General features: G+C 43.1%; 1 protein-coding gene and 1 pseudogene across 1 annotated transcript; both read right to left on the bottom strand.

Moving 5' to 3' along the window:
• Positions 1 to 7180: 7180 nt before the first annotated feature.
• LOC119565065 lies at positions 7181 to 8594 on the bottom strand (annotated as a pseudogene).
• Positions 8595 to 13110: 4516 nt separating this feature from the next.
• On the bottom strand, positions 13111 to 14347 carry LOC119565064 (olfactory receptor 1052-like). The gene has a single exon (XM_037888903.2). The coding sequence runs from the start codon at positions 14345 to 14347 to the stop codon at positions 13409 to 13411; it is 939 nt and encodes a 312-aa protein (XP_037744831.1). The 3' UTR covers positions 13111 to 13408.
• Positions 14348 to 16358: the final 2011 nt, after the last annotated feature.

The raw sequence follows: 16358 nt of genomic DNA, 5'->3' as shown, positions 1-16358 counted from the left end.
ATTTAGAACAACGCTTCCTCAGCTCTCGTCCCCTAACGCCTCTACTCTACTTGCGCTATATTGATGACATCTTCATCATCTGGACCCATGGAAAAAAAGCCCTTGAGGAATTCCACCATGATTTCAACAATTTCCATCCCACCATCAACCTCAGCCTGGTCCAGTCCACACAAGAGATCCACTTCTTGGACACTACAGTGCTAATAAACAATGGTCACATAAACACCACCCTATACCGGAAACCTACTGACCGCTATTCCTACCTACATGCCTCCAGCTTTCACCCTGACCACACCACACGATCCATCGTCTACAGCCAAGCTCTGCGATACAACCGCATTTGCTCCAATCCCTCAGACAGAGAGAAACACCTACAAGATCTCTATCAAGCATTCTTACAACTACAGTACCCACCTGCGGAAGTGAAGAAACAGATTGATAGAGCCAGAAGAGTTCCCAGAAGTCACCTACTACAGGACAGGCCTAACAAAGAAAATAACAGAACGCCACTAGCTGTCACCTTCAGCCCCCAACTAAAACCCCTCCAACGCATTATTAAGGATCTACAACCTATCCTGAAGGATGACCCAACACTCTCACAAATCTTGGGAGACAGGCCAGTCCTTGCCTACAGACAACCCCCCAACCTGAAGCGAATACTCACCAACAACCACATACCACAAAACAGAACCACTAACCCAGGAACCTATCCTTGCAACAAAGCCCGTTGCCAACTGTGCCCACATATCTATTCAGGGGACACCATCACAGGGCCTAATAACATCAGCCACACTATCAGAGGCTCGTTCACCTGCACATCCACCAATGTGATATATGCCATCATGTGCCGGCAATGCCCCTCTGCCATGTACATTGGTCAAACTGGACAGTCTCTACGTAAAAGAATAAATGGACACAAATCAGATGGCAAGAATTATAACATTCATAAACCAGTCGGAGAACACTTCAATCTCTCTGGTCACGCAATCAGAGACATGAAGGTCGCTATCTTACAACAAAAAAACTTCAAATCCAGAGTCCAGCGAGAAACTGCTGAATTGGAATTCATTTGCAAATTGGATACTATTAATTTAGGCTTAAATAGAGACTGGGAGTGGCTAAGTCATTATGCAAGGTAGCCTATTTCCCCTTGTTTTTTCCCTCCCCCCGCCCCCAGACGTTCTGGTTAAACTTGGATTTATGCTGGAAGTGGCCCACCTTGATTGCCATGCACAGTGTGGGGAGAGTGGTCAGTTTGGATGAGCTATTGCCAGCAGGAGAGTGAGTTTGTGTGTGTGTGGGGGGGGGGGATGAGAAAACCTGGATTTGTGCTGGAAATGGCCCACCTTGATTATCATGCACATTGTAGGGGGAGTGGTCACTTCGGATGAGCTATTACCAGCAGGAGAGTGAGTTTGTGTGAGTATGGGGGTGGGGGAGTGAGAAAACCTGGATTTGTGCTGGAAATGGCCCACTTTGATTTTCATGCAGGTTGTAGGGAGAGTGGTCACTTTGGATAGGCTATTACCAGCAGGAGAGTGAGTTTGTGTGTGTGGTTTTTGAAGGGGGGTGAGGGGGTGAGAGAACCTGGATTTCTGCAGGAAATGGCCCACATTGATTATCATATGCATTGTGAAGACAGTGGTCACTTTGGATGGGCTATTACCTGCAAGAGAGTGAGTTTGTTTGTGGGAGGGCGGAGGGTGAGAAAACCTGGATTTGTGCTGAAAATGGCCCAACTTGATGATCACTTTAGATAAGCTATTACCAGCAGGAGAGTGGGGTGGGAGGAGGCATTGTTTCATGGTGTCTGTGTATAAAATGTCTTGTGCGATTTCCACAGCATGCATCCGATGAAGTGAGCTGTAGCTCACAAAAGCTCATGCTCAAATAAATTGGTTAGTCTCTAAGGTGCCACAAGTCCTCCTTTTCTTATGGCCTTATGTTTCAGGCTGTCTTCTTAATACACCATCCTGAAGATCCACTCAAACCCTTCTGTAACTGTGCCTCTCACCTGACAGCTGTCACTACCTTCTACGATACTCTGATTTTATGTATTTACGACCAAGTTCTGGCTTCACCTTGGACCAAGACAACGTCATCTCTGTGTTCCCTATGCTGAACCCCCTGATCTATAGCCTTAGAAACAAAGAGTGAAGGACGCCTTTAGAAGGATGATATACAGGGATGATATTTTCTCAATAAATGTAGTTACTGATTTTAAAAAATAATCAATAAACAGCTGTGAGAGAGGTGGCAAGTTCTCTGGGTCACCATTCTGATTTCTCGGGTTGCACCATTTCTTTGAATTGCACAAAAATGATTGTTCATAATGCAGGCTCATTAATATTGGCAATCCCAAGAGCAACATAGGACAGGAAGTGACCTCCCGAGGTCATTGAGTCCAGTCTACTGTTGTTGCAGGCAGCAACATGATATAATCCCATTCATAAACTTATTCAGCTCCACTTTAAATTGAGTTAGGTTGTATAACTCCACTAATTCTAGTGGGAGGCTGTTCCTGAACCTCCCTCCTCTGATGGTTAGAAACTTTTTTCCACTTTCCAGACTAACTTTAGTCATGGCCATTTTATACCCGTAAATAATAAACAGGCCAGGGCTAGCTGACCCTGGTTTCAATCCACTGACCACTGGGTTATTATGGGAGTAGCACACTTCCAGCATTCTACTTAGAGGGTGTCTGCAGTTTGTTGTACTCAGTAAGGCTAGACCTCATGAGATTCTGTTTGTAAATCACAGGCTTCTTATTCTTGATTTAAAGGTGAATTGCAGTTACCATTAGTGCTTTGGTCTGGATGCCCTCTGTAGATTGAAACTCAGGTAAAAGGATGCTGAAATCATACAAATACCTGAGCTGTTCTGAAAGTGCATCTCAATAGAGGACGATGTTAAATATACAGGCCCATCTATTTTATATTCTCTTTTGTTAGACTGTGCTCAACTCCTGGTGTGCTAAGATCACACAATCTCAATTCTAGCACTACTGTGACAGAATTGTAAGGAGGCCAGGACTGCAGAGAACAGTACATGTCAATCATGCGGGATCAGAGAGAGAACTCCGGGCCTGGTATGTGGAAAATATTTCCATCAAACTCATAGATCATGTGAGGTTCACTCTGATCCCAGTGCAGACTCAGTCATGGACCTATACAAAGTCAGGGAGGGTTGTGGACAAAGCTGACAATGCAGATGATTCTTAGGGAGAACTGATTAAACAACCTCAGAATAACCACTGCATGAGCCTCTGACCAAATGACAAGATGGAAACAGACCATCACCTAATATACCACTATTTTCCTTCTCCAATGACCTAATGTTGGGGGAAGATTATCCCACATCTGCCTACTATGAGCTTCTTCCGCTTTCCTTAGAAGCATCTGGTATAAGCCACTGTCATAGACAGGCTATTGGACTAGATAGACCTTGTGTCTGATCCTGTCTGGCAATCCCCATGTTTCTATGAGACCGAGGGGAACTGGTAGCTTCTACAGGTTAGTTCAGTCATGGAACAAGAGTCTGCCCCAGAACTTCCCCAAACTCTGCAGGGGTATGGTTAGGATTAAGGCTAATGTTGGGAAGCTATGAACATCACACAATTCACACTGGCCCCTGTGGCTGGATAATTTGATGTGCATCTGTAACACTGACAGACCCCAGTCTTCGGCGGTCGGGATTGTATTTGGGACCTCTGCAGCTTAGTACATGAGCCTCTACCACATGAGCTAAAAGCAACATGGCTCTTGACTAAGGATGTAGGGTAGACTCATTAAACTCTCTCTGAGTGGTCTCAGTGCCACCAGATGGGACAGAGCACCACACCCAGGCGGTGTGTGGGTTACATATCTACACCAGGTTACAAGTTAAGGAGATGATCTGCCAATTGGATATAACAAGCCAGACTCCTGCCCCAATAAGGGGCTTTTGCCCCTAAGTCATTTATGTGCCTTGGGAAATCCTATGGTCATAAGGCCCAGTTCCTCTTCTTGTATCAATGTGTGTAGCCCCATTGACTTCAATGGAAAGACACCAATTTTGACTAGTTATGGTTCTGACCCAATGCCTTCAGTAGCGCTCCACCTATTTACTTTGGGGTCTCACGAATTAGCACCAATGGAGCTAATGCTGATTTTCACCTGTGGGGATCTGGCCCCACTGATTGCAATGTAGTGATGCTAGCTTACACCAACTGGAGCTGGAGCACCATTGATTTCAATCTGTACCTGTGAGTTTTTTGTTGAGGTTGATGGATTTCCACTCAATTTAGCCATATGGAATTGATTTCAATGGGGAAAGATGATTTAAACCCACTGGAGATATAGCCACATTAATTTAAGTGGCACTCCATCAAGTTACATTACATTAGTTGGGCTTTCTGCCCCTTTGGCATCAATGGGGTGATGCTGATTTACACTAGCTTAGAATCTGGCCAATTGTATTTCACTTCACCATCAGTTTCAATACTGATTTATATTAATGTTGCATTGACATAAAACACTCTGAGGATTGCACTGTTTCTTCCAGATTAAATAAGAGATTCTGCTTATTTCCTTAACATAGTTTCGTGGCTTTTTAATGACAGATTTTTATGCCCTTACCCACACTTTTTCAGCAGGTGGGAGTCCATGAGACCACTCTCACAGTAAGGGGCTATTCAGTTTAAGGAAATCAGAATCGAGCCTATAGTTTCGAGATGCTCTAACATGTTGCTATGTATGGGATAAAGCCCCTTCTTGTCTGTCTTGTGCGCATTAAAATTTTTAGTTTATTTGGAACCTAAGCCGATCTTGCTTTACTTGCACTGAGTAGAACTTGATCTCATTGGGGCTCCTGCTATGAGTAAGTGCTAGTCAATGTGAGCAAGGATCAGAGACTCACGCCACAGTGACCTGGTTGATTTGTCATGGCTTTGGACACAATAGGCCAAATATAGCCCTATATAGAATAAAAGAATGTTGCTAGAGATGAGGGGGAGGGATAGCTCAGTGGTTTGAGCATTGGCCTGCTAAACCCAGGGTTGTGAGTTCAATCTTTGAGGGGGCCATTTAGGGATCTGGGGCAAAAATTGGGGATTGGTCCTGCTTTGAGCAAGGGGGTTGGACTAGATGACCTCCTGAGATCCCTTCTAACCTTGATATTCTATGATTTGGCCTGAAAGTGAAGATATTGAAAGGGGGAAAAAAAGGGAAAGAGTAAATGCTATTGTCCAGCACTGGTTATGCCAGTAAGGTTCATATTGACATAATTCTCCAAAGTTTGGAGAACTTTGTAGACAGCATCCATTATTATGGATTATAATAAGCTGCTCATTAAAACATTGGTTTTTGAGCAATTCTGTCATTATCTAATTAGGCAAGAAAACCTATTGGGAATGGTTAGGAAAACAACATAAGACTCATGATACAGAAATAATGTCAATATTAACACTTGCTCTGCCAGAGTAATGAATAAGTAAACCTATTTGTAGTGTAACAGAAGTTAAGACAATTTGCCAAGACAATTTGTACAGTGGCACCTTCTCCCAGAGAACAGCTGTGTATAAAAAAAAGAGCTGCCCCTTCTCATTCAAATCGATCTGAAAAAACTATACCAGCCCCCTTGTCATTCATTAAGGACCAGAGCCATTGACCATTGGACTCAATGGAGTCTCTCCAGTGCATATTAGTTCAGCACCATAGATCTCAGTCCTGGACATTTGTATGGGAGTGCTTCAATCTACTTCTTTATCTTCTCTCTATGAAACCTATGAAAGAGTTTCTCTGGTGATCATGAAATTATATCAAGGGTCTGCTTTGTTTGGCTTTCTTTGGACTTTGTAAACCCTGAGACAGATTCATCCCAGAAGTAACTCCACTGACTTGCGAGTATGATGCGGGGACAGATAAAGGATACATGTAGTCCAATCAATTTATAAAGATGTACGATTGTGATGTACTAGTACCCATTATGAAGTACTAGTGTGATGGGGCTATCAATATTCATAGCACTAGCAAGCTTGCTCACACACTGACATTTGAATATTCATATGCTCTGGTTAGTCCAGGGAAGTTTTCTCTGAATCATCAAACACTTAAATCCACTTCTTGTGCTCCTAGGAATACTACTTATGATTTTTCCATATATGTGCAAAATGGAATGAAGCTATAGTGCCATAACATAAAAAGACATCAACGTTACTCTATTGATTAACATCATGATGTTCTTAAAGTGGCAATATGTGTGTGGGCCAAACTCATTTGGCTTCCAATGCTATTTTCCTTTCAACACTTTAATACCGGTCCAGGATTGGAAACCCCATAGTGCAATCAACAACTGCCTGTGAGCAAATGCACATTTTCAATGAGCAGTTAGACATCCAGTTCCCTGGACAACTCCCTGCAATGGGAGTTTGGTGCCTTTTGAATATCCCCACTTAAACTCCTGCAGACTGAGCCAAATATTGACTGAAGTCAATCGGAGTCTTTTCATTGGCTTCAATGAGATTTGGATCTGTTCCTGGCTGGGGGTGGTTGAAAATTTCCCATCTAAACTTTCTGTTGATGTGGGCGGGCGGGGGAGGGGGAAGCAGTGGTTGCCTGGTAGGGGTATCTGGCCATCCGCAGAGGCTGATCATGAGGTCACCTGAGAGAGAGTAAGATGGTTATAAAAGGGCAAAAGCTGCTCAATTTGGGCTCTACCTGGCCATGTTTGACCAGCTAGAACTGAGAGGAGCTGCGTGTAGGAGCTAGATGAGGAGGGAGAGGAGCAGTCTTTCTGAACATAGATCAATACACAAGGGGACTCCCAAGGAAAGGATGAGCTAGTGAGGCCCATTGAAGTTAGGATGTGTGTCCTTTTCTAAATGAGCTTGTGCTTTACTGGTGAAGTGTTAGCTCTGCCGTGTTAGATTCCTGTTCAGAGTGTATTCTTTACACATACTGTGTGGCCCTATGGGAGAGTTCAGCTGTAACCCAGAAGGCTCACACTGTTTGGTGGCATTCTAGGACAGGGGGTGTTTAAGCTATGGCAGAGTCTGAAAAGTCATCCCTGAGCCCAGGGACTAGGCAGCTAGATAGCAAGTTCTAGCTCTCCAGAAAGGGTACTAGACAGAGGGCCTGCACCCTGATTGCATGCCTAGGAACCCCAAGACTGCAGCAGTGACTGGCTCCATTCAATCTCTGGCACCTTAAAACAACTGGGGTTCCAAGATGGGATTCCCCTCAACACATGTCAGTCCATATCCAGCAAAGGGATTCAGAGGGGAACTGTGACAAATGCTCCCTTACAATAGTGCACAGACGCTCCCCGAGTTACGCAAATCCGAGATTATGGAAAAAGTTCCGTAAACTAGAAATAGGAGTTTCTTTGGGGTTTTTTTTTTGCGTGTAATGGTCGGAGATACGTTTCCAACTTACGCAAAACTCGAGGTATACGAGGCATTCTGGAACAGAATACTTGCATAAGTCGGGGAGCGTCTGTATTCTTTGCAGCCTTGCAGTCATTCCTGAACATGGGAAACTGAATTTCCAAGATTAACAGTCTTGGATTCCTTTTTTTTTTCGAACAAGCCACAGAATACATTTAAAACAAAGAAATCAGAGCTATGACACAGAGAATTCACTATTAATTCATCACTTGTTTATTGATAAGCACAAATCCCAATAATTATATTAACTGAGAACAAACCTTCCTGTTTATCATCCTTCTAAAGGCATCCTTCATCTCCTTGTTCCTCAAGCTGTAGATCAGGGGATTCAGCATGGTAATTATGAGTATATAAAACACAGAGATGGTCTTGTCTGGGTCTGAGGTGTAGTCGGAACTGGGTTGTAAATACATGAAGATCACAGTCCTGTAGAAAATTGTTACGGCCATCAGGTGGAAGGCGCAGGTGGAGAAGGTTTTGCGTCTGCCCTTGGCAGAGTGGATCTTCAGAATGGCAATGAGGATGTACATGTAGGAGAATAGTACAATGAGAATCGTAGTCATGACCACTATAGTGGACAAGGTGAAATGCACCGTGTTAGCGTTGTGGGTGTGGGAGCAGGACAGCTTAAGGATTGGGGGGATGTCACAGAAGAAATGGTGGCTGACATTGGAGTCACAGAAGGGCAGGGTAAATTATAAATGGAGTCCGAAGAACTGCGTTCACAAAGCCACATATGTAGGAAGCAACCGCTAGTAACACACACAGTCCGTTGACATGACGAGGCTCTAGAGCAAGGGGCTACCGAGGGCTAGGAAGTGATCAGATGCCATTACCGCCACCAGGCAAAGCTTCCTTGGTCAGAAAGTTACAGACAAAGGAAACCTGTGCTGTGCATGCGGCAAGAGAAATGGGTTTGCCCTGAACCCCAAAAGTCATCAGCAACCGAGGTATTACCGACGTCGGCAAGAGACAAACTGCTGAGGAAATAGTGCCTGGGGGTGTGGAGTCAGGAGTTGAACCTGATCAAGACTATCATCCCTAGATTCCCCACCAGGGTGATAACATAGATCATTGGGAACAACAGAAAGAGGGGGACCTGAAGCTCCGGAAGATCCATGAACCCCTGGAAAAGGAAGTCTGTAACCACGGTGTGATTTCCCTCCGCCATTTCTTCCACCCATGATCTCCTCCTTTACAGGGGAAAAGTGAAACATACAATTAAACAGGAGCCAAGAAAGGACCAAGAGCGGATCCTTCACACGCATTCTGACTCCCCTCGGGCTGAGCCGCCGCAATGTACTTGCATTCCCTATGCTCCCTCGCTGCAAGCTGGACATGGGCCCAGGCTCCCTCCTACCTGGAGCAACTCAGGCTGCCTGGTCCAATTAACTCCTCCTTGTACTAGCTGGGCAAGGTGACAGGAAACAAAATGTGAGGTGCCTAGCTGCTCTATGGCATCCGGGAAGGGGAAACCCCACACACAAGGAGACCCCAGAGCTCTGATTAAGATGAATGGGACTGTTAATACTTCTCAGACCTATTGTTTTAGGCAGCCTGCAGACACAAGCAGATGGCACTGCATTGGCTATGCATTGAAGGTCAATTCCACAAAGGGCTGGACAACTGAGGCCTATTTAATGAAAGTGGAGATTCTGGGCCACCATTCTGGAAGCAACAGGGTGAATTCCATGGCAAACTTTGTGACCACAGAATCACACTAGTACAGAAGGACTTGTACTAGCTGAAGATTTATTTAAAGTTTTTTTTTCTGATGTTAAGCTGTCAAGAAGGTAGACATTGATCAGCTGAGAAAGATAAAATCACCTTTGTATGGTAGCATTGATCCAATATTGTGCTTTGATATTTTTTTTATTGAAACTGTATTAATACGAGATAAAAAAGAGCCCCCATGAATGGGGTTGGGTATGGGGTCAACTCTTGAATCCTGGAGGAAGCTGCATCTGAGTGTTCTTCTGTGGTTTCTGTCCTCTCACTATTACTCACCATGGGCTAAACCCTATTATCCCTTGGCTCAAGTCGACCTAGCAGAGCTTAAATGTAAGACATTTCCATGGGGTAGAAAGGATCCTAACGACAGCTGGGTAAAATTCTTTGGCTGAAACTTTTTTTCAGAGAAAAATGCGGATTCAGCTACACCAGAATGTTTGCAAAATTGTATTGTGTTCTTCGGGATGGGAAAACATCGAATAAATTCATTTCCCCACTGATAAACCTTGCTGTTCAGTGTCCCACCTCTGCATGGAGGGGTGAAAGGACAGCTCCAAATCAGTGTTGGTGAGAACAGGGTCTTGTCTGCACTGGGGAGTTATTCCTGAGCAAGGTAATAGGTGAATATAAGGCACTAGAGCTATTCTGGAATAGCTCCTGGTATGGACCCTCTTAATCCACTGGATTAAACTAAACCGGAAAAAGAAAAGTGGCCACATAGGGAGTTCCATTAGAGTCAGTTACTGTAGAGTCAGTTTCCCATGTTGACCAGCCCTAAAGCAGTAGAATTGTATCACTGGTGAGAATAGGGCTAATCAGTAGATAGCAATGATGAGAAACAAAATGTATGATCCAAAGAGTTGTGTGAATACCTGACTTCTTGGTTTGCTGGCTCTTCTGAAACATAAATGAAAAATTTAGTTTCTGATTGAACCTAATTGATTTTTTTTCCAAATTTTTGGCTGACTGACAAGTTGAATGAAATTTTTTTGTTTGATCAGTTGCTGTTTTTCCAATTGTTATATTTTTTAATAAAATGAAAGTAAATTTTGAAACAGTCTTTTAAATGGGAAACTTAAACTATTTAGACCTTTTTGATTTTTCTGAGGTTTTAGTTCAAAGCAAAACAATTCAGTTCATTTGATACAAATTCATAAAATATTTCAGTGAACCCAAATCTGCGTTGCTCAGAAAAACAAGTATTTTAGCCCAATTTCTCCCCACCCCCAGTTCTACTGAACAATATGTCATCTTGCTCAGAGTAAAACTATCCCAATTCAATTTAGTCATGAGGCTCACATTTTCAACAGTGAGGGTGGTTAACCGCTGGAATGAACTACCATGGGAAGTGGTGGATTCTCCAGCTAGAGATGCTGTGAAATCAAGACCCGATGGCTCTCTGGAAGACACACTTAATAAAACACAAGTTAATGGGCTTAATACAGAGGGTAACTGTATCAAAGTGTGACCTGAGTTATACAGTCGGACTAAATGATCTCATTGTCCCGTCTAGTCCTTAAAATATACGATCAATTTATAGCATTGATGTTAGTAAACCTATAAAATCACTATATGGCATTGATAACGAGGAGCCCTGTGGCACCTTAAAGACTAACCAATTTATTTGGGCATAAGCTATCATGAGCTGGAACCCAGAAGTGGGTTATAGCCCACGATAGCTTCTGCCCAAATAAATTGGTTAGTCTTTAAGGTGCCACAGGACTCCTCATTGTCTTTGCTGAAACAGACTAACCCAGCTACCCCTCTGAAATATACGGCATTGGTGGGAGTAACATTACATGAGCATTATTATTGATAGTACTTAATTAATTCATTAGAATTAGGCTTAATCCCAACCCCCTTCTGTTAGGTGCTGTACAAACATATAACAAAAAGACAACCTCTGGCCAAAGGAGCTTGTAATGTAAGCTTAAAATAAGAGACAAGAGGTACAGATGGAGAACAGAAGAAGGTGACAGAAAGATGATTGAGAATAAAGCTGTGTTAGAGAGCTTATTCCTTCACTCTCCCACTTCCCTGGTCCTTCTCGCATGAACAGAGAGCAACAATACCCGAAGTCCAAAGGTGCAAACAATTCGATGTTTATTGGGGTGAACTTCCAGCAAGCTTAAATACAAGTTCCTTTTTCCTTATTTTCGAATCCCAACTTACTTCCTGTTTGCCCCTAATTTATATAGTAATATTCTTAGCTATACCTTAACCAATCATTCTACTAAAATTTAACTAACCAATCCTAACATATTGTAACATGATTAGCTAACCAATTATATCCCACCACCTTAATTAGATTACACCCAGCAAAATTAATTATACAGCAGACAGAAACAATCACAGGACCAGACAGAGATTATACAGACAAACAATAGCAAAGTGGGAAAACAATACAGAAGTGAGGATTTCACATCCCAGCTATTGATAAGTGAGTTCTTGCCAGACAGGATGCTATCAAACTAAGTTTCCTTTTACATTTTCTAGGCACTTCCCTTTCTTTGGAGGTGATAGGAATTATCAGGACAGGATTGTATTCAGGACAGGATTGTATTCCTAACAGCCCAATAGCACCTTCTTTCAATGTGGCTAGTTTGGAATGTGAGGATGTGACTGTTCGCTTCCTGGCTTATGGCTGCCTCTGCTGCTTAGCCAAAGGCCTTAGCCTAAGAACAGGGCCTCAAACTGTCACAGTAAGAGAAGGCCCTTACACCAGCAGACAGTGATTTTGATTCTTTCTTTTATACCTCTAGAACTAGCCAAGTGATAAGAATACCCCTAAATTCTTAAAGTACAGGCCTTTACAGACAGGCCTGAATATCTATATCCTAACAAGCTGTATAAAAAGTGCAGAGAGCCTTGTTCAGAATTTTAATTTTTAAATAATTTTTATAATTTTAATGGATAATATCAATGTTTATTTTTAAGTCTTTTTGTTTTAAATGTTCAAACCTTTACAGTCGCAGGAAATTATGGGGGATCAGGCAATGGGAGGTCAGACATAATTTTTTTAATGACAGCCAACACTGAGATTCAAAAAGATAAAGCTTTATAACTGTTAAAACACAAATTGTCAACATCACATGTCAAAATAAATATCCTTAAATCAAACTCTAGTACATTCTCAAGCTGCAATTTTTCTTACTTTTGCCTAGCTGTACATTTCAATTATTGATGGCAATATTTTTTTCATTGGTTTGTGTGCTTGTGGTGAAATCAACATTTACCAACATTTTTTTGAGAAAAGTCTATTCCTTCCAAGCCTAGGTATATATGATAACACTGCTGAGAATAGATGTATATAGGACTGGTTTGAGTATAGATGTGATCAATATAAAGACAAGTGCAAAGTACTTCACTCTAGACGGAAAAATCAAATGCACAAATACAATGTGGGGAATAACCGGTAAGGGAGAAGTGCAGTTGAGATGGATCTGAGAGTTCAAGCGGATCACAAGTTGAGTATCAGCCAACAATGAGATGCAGTTGTGAAAAAGGCTGTCTGGGGTGTATTACCACGAGTGTCGTATGTAAGACCAGGGCAGTAACTGTTTGGCTGTACTTGGCACTGGTGGGGCTGCAGTTGAAGTTCTGTGTCTAGGTTTGGGCGTCACACTTTAGAAAAGATGTGGGCAAATAGGAGAGAGTCCAGAGGGGAAAAACAAAAATGACAAAAGGGGTTTGCAAAATCTGATTTATTAGGAAAGATTTTTAAAAATTGGGCATGTCTTGTTTTGAGACAAGACGACTGAGGAGGGACCTAATAACAGTCTTCAACTACGTTAAGGGCTGTTATAAAGGGGATAGAGATTAATTGTGTCAGGCTCACAAAGCCCTTATGAGGCCCAGACACTAAAGAGAGCAAAAGTATTGAATTCTCATAGTGCAAGTTACATACTGAGTATTAATAAGAGCAACACATTAAGAAATTAAAGTTAGAAGCAAGTTTATTTTATTTTAAATCTCAGATAACCCTTCAGGGCAGCATTTCAAATAGATTAATGGTCAAGAAACAAGGAAGGATGTCTGTTGCAACAGTCACAAAATGACAGGATATTAGGTAACATTGTTCCTCTCAAGCAATTGTAAAACATAATTTCCACATGCTACATCAGTTCTTTGAGTTTCATTTAATTCCTGTACAACATTTGAGATACACAAATGAAGGCAGTGACACATAGACGATACTCCTCTCCTTCTTCCAATTGTTCTTCTCAGTTGACTGGAATTGTCATGGTGAACAAATTAGCTGAGAATGTTTTTCCAGTCTACCACCTTCTTAAGAGCATCCTTAATCTCCTTGTTCCTCAGGCTGTAAATAAGGGGGTTCAGCATGGGGACCACCAGGGTATAAAACACAGCAGAGATTTTCTCCTGTTCCAGCGAGTAGGTGGAACTGGGTTGTATGTGGCTTAAGGTCACAGGTCCATAGAGCATGGTGACAGCTGTCAGATGAGAGGCACAGGTGGAGAAGGCTTTCCGCCTGCCTGCAGCGAAGCGGATCCTCAGGATAGAGAAGAAGATGTACAGATAAGAGATGATGATAATCAGGAGGGTGGACGTGGCAAGAACCACAGAGAACATTATGAGCAAAATCTCATTGATGCGGTTATCAGAGCAGGCGAGCTTCAGCAATGGGTTAGTGTCACAAAAGTAATGATTGATGACGTTGGGCCCGCAGAATGACAACCTCAGCAAGCCACATGTGTGGGTCAGTGAGTTCACGAGCCCCCCTACATATGAGCCGGCCACTAGACGAAAACAGACTCTCTTAGACATAACAGCAGTGTAGAGCAGAGGGTTACAGATGGCTACATAGCGGTCGCATGCCATCACGGCCAGCAGAAACCCTTCTGTGGTCACAAACATAATGAAGGAGAAGTGTTGGGCAATGCAGGCAGAGTAAGAAATGCTTTTACTCCCCACTAAGAAATTCACCAGCATCCTCGGAGCGAAGACTGTGGAGTAGCAGAGGTCAATGACAGACAGGTTACTGAGGAAGAAGTACATGGGGGTGTGGAGTCGGGGATCAACCCTGATCAACATGATCATCCCGAGATTCCCCACCAGCGTAAGAATATAGATCACCAGAAACACCGCAAAGAGGGGTATCTGCAGCTCCTCACGATCCGTCAACCCCAGGAGGATGAACTGGGTCACCATGCTGTGATTGCCCTCAGCCATGTAGACAGGGCTACATGAAACCATACCTGCTGGGATAACAAGAGTGAGCAGCATGGAAGAAGGAAATTTCATGGCATGAATTAAATCTGAATGACACCACTGGGCTTGAGAGTGGGTAATGAATATCTTCTTGGAAACCAGCCACCGTGATGTCTGGGAAAAGTTGAGATGGACTTTTTGATTTACACTCCCTTTTCATGAGGACTGGGATTTTCAAAGCTGTCTAGGAGATTTTGACATCCCAGTCTCCATAAAATTGACTGGAATTAGGCATCCAGTTCCCCTTGGGGAATTTCCAAATTCAAGCACATTCTTACAAATTTTCCCCAATGAAATATACCTGCATGAGTTATGAGTTTACTTTATATTGTCTGCTCACTAAGGGTAAGTTAGAAAGCTCTCGTACTTGGGATCCTATTCTCTGGATTCAGACGCCTCCCAGATAACCCTTTTAGATGACTACAGCATCTCAGTTGTGTCCCAGTCACTTGGTTACTGCTGCTTCATAACAGATCCCCTGTTGCTAATCCCAAGCGTTTGAAAACCAGGAACCAGGCTTCCAAAAATCATGCAATTGGCTTAAAATCTTGAGATCTTTTTAAAATAATACAGAAAGGGTTTAGAAAGGGTAGATCCATCTTTAGGATATATGGGTTCCTAAGAAGTATTTTTAAAACCTGTGCCCAATGGCAGCCTGGGGGGGATGACGGCGATTTGTTTAGAGTTGTGATTTTATAATCTTCAGCAACATACTGATGAAATACTTTTAAAGCAGATTTTAAATGTAGCTCCGGTAGACTAACATGTTCTGAGTAAATGTCACAGTGATGCACAACTGTTTTTGTCAGTAAATTCAGAAACTGACAGTATATACCCAGGAGCTGGCAAATGCCCATTAAATGGTTTCATTACCACTTTAATGGCTCTTTAAGAATTTCAATGTTGTGCTAATAGGTCTGGCAGGCTGGAGGCTTTTTCACTTTTAAGTTAACTAGATCCCTTCCAGAGGAAGACTCACCAGGCTGCAGCAGCCACCAGCAACAGGGCTAGGAAGAGGCGGGTAGGTGGATATTAAGACTCAGGGGTGTCCCAAATTTTCAGCTGCTCTACACAGCTGTGTTTGCTGCCTATACCTAAGGGTGGTCCGGAGAGAGGGGCAGGGAAAGGTTTTGTTTGTGCAAGATTTTGTTATTTCAGAATTTGTTGGGTTAGGACCAAACCCCCAGTATTTGAAAAGTCTCTGAAAAAGGGAATGGATCCCTGGAGCCATGGACCCTGGAAATTTTGGGTGTACCCAGCCCCCAGGGCAATGGCATGTGTGGCAGCTCCAAGGCCGTGGACTCTGGTTGCTAGCAGGACACCATGGCAAGTTGCCAAGGAGCTGGGCAGGTGAACTAGCAGAAACCAGGCAGGATTCTCATGTAGGCAGAGTTTCCCCAATTCTGTGGTGCTGCAGTGAAACTGGCCCGTCTTCACGAAATGTTTCAATTTCATTCAGTCAGCAAATTGCAATGGAACAATGTTTCTGGGCCCTGAAGGGGGTCACGTTTTCAAGCTTTTCTTAGCAACTCTGAGGGCTAGAAACATACTTAAAAAAATCTGAGATTCTTAAGTGATCACATGGCTGAAGGAGCTGGGGCTTTAAGAGAAGCACCAAATATCATGAGAATTGGCAACTGTGCCTTCGGTCTATGCTTTCCTTGCTCTAGGAGCTGTCTGGCCACTTGTCTCCAGTCCCAACTGCTTACACCTACTAGTGGTACACACTGCCAGGTCCTTCATCTCTCTGGGCCATTCGCCATGACACAGGAGTATGAGGTAGGCAGGAAACGGTGAAGGAATAATGTTGGCACAGAAGCGACGATGGGAAGCTGTGTGCAAGGCAAGGCTCTGAAGGAGGGAGGGAGGATGCTTGGAAAAAGTAGCATACAGGGAATGCCGGCAGCCACAGGTGAGAGAATAAGATAAAAGGAGAAGTTGCTGTATAGACAAGGAGTGAGAGAAGAATGAG

This window comes from Chelonia mydas, unplaced genomic scaffold (assembly GCF_015237465.2).
Source record: "Chelonia mydas isolate rCheMyd1 unplaced genomic scaffold, rCheMyd1.pri.v2 scaffold_98_arrow_ctg1, whole genome shotgun sequence".
In the NCBI taxonomy this organism is placed as follows: domain Eukaryota; kingdom Metazoa; phylum Chordata; order Testudines; family Cheloniidae; genus Chelonia; species Chelonia mydas.
The sequence above is the reverse complement of the archived record's forward strand: the minus strand, read 5'-3'. Positions and strand labels throughout refer to the sequence as shown.